This window comes from Drosophila suzukii, unplaced genomic scaffold (genome assembly GCF_043229965.1).
Source record: "Drosophila suzukii unplaced genomic scaffold, CBGP_Dsuzu_IsoJpt1.0 scf_6, whole genome shotgun sequence".
NCBI classification, from domain to species: domain Eukaryota; kingdom Metazoa; phylum Arthropoda; class Insecta; order Diptera; family Drosophilidae; genus Drosophila; species Drosophila suzukii.
The window spans coordinates 800786-806211 of record NW_027255938.1 but is presented as its reverse complement, the minus strand read 5'-3'; the positions used below and the strand labels follow the sequence as shown (position 1 = coordinate 806211).

General features: G+C 45.4%; 1 protein-coding gene across 1 annotated transcript; it reads right to left on the bottom strand.

Annotated features, from left to right (window-relative positions):
* Nucleotides 1–1580: 1580 nt before the first annotated feature.
* LOC139355025 (uncharacterized) lies at nucleotides 1581–3922 on the bottom strand. The gene is made up of 5 exons (XM_070999304.1): nucleotides 3895–3922; nucleotides 2844–3812; nucleotides 2471–2703; nucleotides 1905–2406; nucleotides 1581–1852 (listed from the first exon to the last, which is right to left on the bottom strand). The coding sequence occupies exons 1-5, from the start codon at nucleotides 3920–3922 to the stop codon at nucleotides 1581–1583; spliced, it is 2004 nt and encodes a 667-aa protein (XP_070855405.1).
* Between the last annotated feature and the right edge of the window lie 1504 nt (nucleotides 3923–5426).

The following is a 5426-nucleotide window of genomic DNA, read 5'->3' as shown; positions in this document are numbered from 1 at the left end:
AATGATATTAGCTTATTTCTCAGATGTCAAGTGTTTGTCTCAACTTTCCGCTATTCGCATTTGTTAAGCTCGAGGTCCTCGAGATCCCAAAGCTCGAACTCTCAGTAGCGCTTCTCTTATCCGACCTCATGTCAAGAATCGCTAAAGAAATCAATTTTGCCTTTAAATATCACTGCTGGAGCGACACGACAGCACAAATCCAAAAGCGGACAAAGGGCATGATCTGGAACCATGTGCCGTCGCAGCTAAACCCTGCGGCTTTTAGAATCACCACTGTGGAAAAACGGATCATCTTTTTTACAAGCCGGCAGAGCGGGTTGGCTACAAGCTGTGCATCTTTCATCTGATTTACCCGAGAAGCGCTCAAAAACACTGATCTCAACTCGACGGCTGGATCTGGCAGCTTTCTGCAAATTCAGCAATTCCTTCAAAGGAAAAGCTGTCTCGATTATCATAAATAAATGCATCCACTGCCTTTGAATGCGGCATTGACTTTTGCGGTCAATTCTACACAAAATAGGAATTAAGGAGCCGCGCGCCAGAAAAGTGATACGTTTCCATTTTCTTATGTTTTGCAACAAGGGCAATTTATTAAGAATTAGTGGAGGACCTGTCCACATCATCATTTCTTGCAGCACTGAAACGCTTCATAAGCCTTCGAGAAAACACATTCAATATGGACTGACAACGCCACTAACTTCGAGGTTTGTAGCTAAGGGAACTTTGCGAGATATTTTTGAGTGATTCAGAGAGAAGCGAGATTGTCAACACCTGTACGGCTTTGGGAGTCAATTGGCATTTCATTCCCCTTTGCTCTCCACAGTTAACAACACCTAGTAGCAACCAGTAATCAACTGAGAAACATCTACTAAACAGATAGATAGTCTAATAACAGCTAGACGTTAGACGTTGTTATTAGCTGGTCAATAACAAAACCTAAAAATGCGGTTTCTAATATAAAGAATTTAGATTTTTCTAGTGAAATTTTAATATTTGCTATTTGTTAAATATTAATTTTTTTAATTAAATCAGCCCAATGTTGTTCAATTGTGTTTGACAAAATATTAATATCATCCATATAAACATGGCTCGTTTTTCCCACTTGTTCTCTTAAGATATCATGCATAGAAGCATGGAAGCATTTGTTAAGCCAAAAGGCATTTAGCATTCTTCTGATTTCATTATTAACGATATCTGAAACAGACAAGGCATACGGATATTTGTTAACAAATTAGACGCCAGAAGTGTAACTGTTTAAATTGATTTTTATTTGTCTTCACCGAACATTCAATATAATTTAGTACAATCAATCTCGATGCGCTCTGGTTGTGTTGGTAGCAAAAATGTGACTGAGTGTATATTACTACAAGAATAGGCTGAACTAAATCGTAAACACGTTACCGTAAGAGATGAATAGAAAAGTACTAATCGAGGCAATGCATTTGGCAAAGCTCTTGCACGTACACACAAATTAGGCTGCGCTTCATGCGCGTGTATGTGTAAATAGATAACACAGGCGAGCAAGAAAAAACGTATAGGGTGTCTGGTTCCCCAACATACCGCCCCCCCTGAACGGCTGTTCAGCAAAGGGGTAAGATCGCCAATTTGGTTATTGGCCGCTTGAAGACTCCTTGGGCGGTTTTTACGGTAACAACTCGGACTTTGTCGTCTGGTCCGGCGTGTACCTCCTGGATACTTCCTAGAATCCATTTCGATGGAGGTAGATTTGTTTCCTTGATCACTACCAGTGTGTCGACCTTCAAATGATCGTCTTCCAGTTGCCATTTGGTGCGCTCGTGCAGAGAGGTGAGGTGTTGTTGAGTCCATCGTTCCAAGCGGTTGAATGGGACGTCTAGACGGGGTGGCTCAGGTAAGGCAGTATAGGGAGCGCCAGTCAAACCGACCGAACTCCGGCTTCCCATATTCCCCCGCAGATGGCGGTATGAAGTGCCACAGGATTCCTTCGTTGGCGAAGAAGTTTGCTAAATTCGCATTCTTGCGTTCCTCCATGGCTAACAGCCGCATTTCGTCGAACACTCGTTTGCTCCCATGAAAGGTGGTACCGTTGTCTGAAGTTCCACAGAGATCAGTTGGTTTGGATCGCCGAGCAATGAATCGTTGGAGAACCGCAATAAAGGCCTTGGTTGTTAGATCGGTGACTGCTTCGATGTAGAGCGCCTTAGTTGTTAGACAAACGAATATTGCGAACCATGCCTTTCCGATCATTGGTGTGCGTCCAGTTGAACCTTTAATTGCCGGTATATAGAAAGCAACGGCTGGCTTGAACCCGAGGTACAGGTAGCTCTCCCATGATCTGGCTACTTGTGCTTTTGCGTTGGAGGAAACAGCGTTTACATTGAAAGACAGTCCGGTTCGTACGATATTTCGTGCACCCAAGATCCAGTACTGTTGTCGAAGACTTGTGAACGTGGAGTGAAGTGTAAAGATTCGTCACATGAGAATGTCGTACCAGGAGCTCGGCGATCGGATAACCCTTTGGAACTATAACCGTGTGCTTTGCGTTGTAGCTAAGGGTCGATCTCTCGATTCGTCCGCCAACTCGCATTAGTCCGTCCTTATCAAGAAATGGAGAAAACCGGGTCAGCTGTGATTTTGCATGAAGCTGGCGTCCGTTTTCTAGCTGCGTATACTCTCTTTGAAGGCCCTTCGCTGGATGTGACGAAGAAGTTGGTCTCGAGCTGCCTGCAGTTCCGTTGAAGTTAGGTACTCAGAATAAGGCCTGTGCTGCAAGCGAAGACGATGAATAAAGCGATAACAATAGCTAGTTACGCTATGTAGAATTGTTGGCTTGGCTGGACGTTCCTCTGCTCAGACTTCCAAACTTGTATCAACTCGAAACTTGCTAGTAGACAGAGGCCATTCGTATTGTGGCAAGGCGATCCAGGATGGGCCTTTCCACCGAAGTTTGTGGTCAAGAAGCTTAGATGGATGAAGTCCCCTGGGTGCGCAGTCGGCAGGATTATCCTCGGAGCGGACATGGCTCCAGCAGCTACGTGGGTATTCGCTCAGTATCTCAGCCGTTCTGTTGCAGACGTATGGGTTCCAATTCCGTGGTGGTGCGGACAGCCAGTGGAGCACGATCTCCGAATCTGTCCAGCAGATCGTGTTGTTAACAGGAATAGTTAACGACGCTTTAACAATAGTGAGCAGCCGCGTCAGGAGTAGGGCAGCGTTCAATTCCAGGCGTGGAATTGAGACTGATTTTATTGGAGCCACTCGTGTTTTGGCGGCTACGAGATTTATGTGGAACTTCCCATCCAATGCTACACGACTATAAACAACAGCACCGTACGCGTGCATGGATGCGTCTGCGATTCCGTGTAGTTGGATGTGTTGATAGGGTGCAGCAATATACGGAGGTACTTTGCATTGTGTTACCGACGATAAATCCTCTACTAATGCCCTCCAGCGTGCATTCAGGGCTTCTTCCATTACTTGGTCTGATGTCAGTTTTTTCATATGACCTCGTTGCAAATAGTCATCTAAAAACTCCTCGTATTGTTTTTTGAGTTCCGGATGTCGACGAAACCGTCGCTCCAATGAGACTAGGCGGTTGGCGGCCTGGGGAAGAGTTGAGTCGATAGGCGGGGCTCCATCCTTGAAGGGATACTCGACGATATAGACCCCGTCTTCGGAGCGGGTGTGAGTGTTTGCAAAATGACTCTCTGTGGGATCACTGGAGTCCAAGAGAGACTGGTTAGGTTGCACATTGAACGATCGAACCATCGTGTCGAGATCCGCGAGATGGGTCACGGCCGGAGTGATGTGGTCGTCGCAGGCAGTGTACGAGCCTGCAATAATCCAACCAAAAATTGTATTGAGAGCGATGGATAGTCCTTACCAAAATATTTTCTTTCTGAGGTATATAGAGACCATAGTTGATCAGATCCAACGATGACATCTATAGATCCAGAAGTGGGATCTGCTAAGGGAAGTGCTGAAATTTCCTTCCAGGTTGAAGATGATGTGTCAATAGATTGCGCTGGAAGCGATGACGTCAGCGAGGACAAAATGAAGGAGTCCATCTCGATGATATGGTTCGAATACCGAGAGCGCAGCTTAAAGTGTTCGCGCCCTCAAGTATAACCGGCGTTGTTTGCTGCCAGATCAAGAATTGAAATTCGTGTATGCGTTCGATGCACGCCAATCCGCTGAACAAATGATTCCGATGCCAAAGTATTGGTGGATCCCGTGTCTAAGAGCATTTTGCATTTTGTTGTGTTTCCCCAATCGTCGTCGACGTCTGCGAGAATGGTTGTCAACAGGGCTTGCGAGCCTGCATACGGAATATTTTCCAGGGTATGATGAGTGTAATTGTCCCCCACATTAGGAACGCTGCCTGATGGTGTATCTTCGTGAGTGCGAAGTTGATTATTTGTGCTGAAAGATCTAGCTCGTGATGTTGAGGGCAGATTGCCGGTGTTTACGCTAGGGGACTCATTGTGCTCTCCAGTTCGATAAGGCTACGGCGTGTCGTGGACCAATGTATGATGTTTGCGGCGGCAGACCCAGCATGTGTGTTTCGATGTGCGATTGCCGACCATGTGTGATGCGCTGAGGCAGTTAAAACAGAGCTTTCTGGTTTTCAGGAATTTTTGGCGAGCTGCGATGTCCAACGTTATAAATTGGTCACACCTGTACAGTTAATGAGTCTGCTGGCAATATAAACACTTGTTTTTGTCGCGTCTCTGGTTGGCGTCAGCATGATGAGTAGCAGCAGATGTGAGAAAAGTTAGAAATTGGTCGATGGTCACACCGGAATTTTCAGATTCTGCGAGCTGGGCCCATGACTGCCGAGTTTCAGGATCTAACTTTGATAATAATATAAAAATTAGCCAGGGATCTCGTTCATCGCACTGAAGTGCTCTTAGCCCACGAATTACTTCATCTGCGTCGTCAACCAATTTACGCACAGTGCTGTTGCTACTGGTCGGATAATAAGCTGTTTTTTGTTGTACCGCTTTTCCAACTTGTCCCAGGCTTCACTGTAGTTTTCATTAGTCACGGGAATATCTTTCCCTAATGCGAGCGCCTCGCCAGACAGGTAGGATTTCAAATAGTGAAATCTTTGGCAATCAGTGAAATTCGTATTTGTTGCGATCGATGCCGTGAACATGTCCGAAAAATGTTTCCAATCCTCATAATTTCCTGAAAAGGTTGGCAGATTGTTTCGCTCGAACTGAAAGTCCACATGGCTTCTGCGAGTAGTGTTGAATGATTGATCGGAAACAAGAAGAGTATTGTTAGCGACTTCATCTTTTAAATCTTCAAGCGTATTACTGAAAAAACCGTATGTAGCGTAGTGTATTTCCTCGTATATATCAACGACTTCAGCAGTGTCTTCCCAACCCTCTTCAGACTCGTAGGCGTAAAAATCCTCCGTAAGCCGCAAAAACCGCAAATGG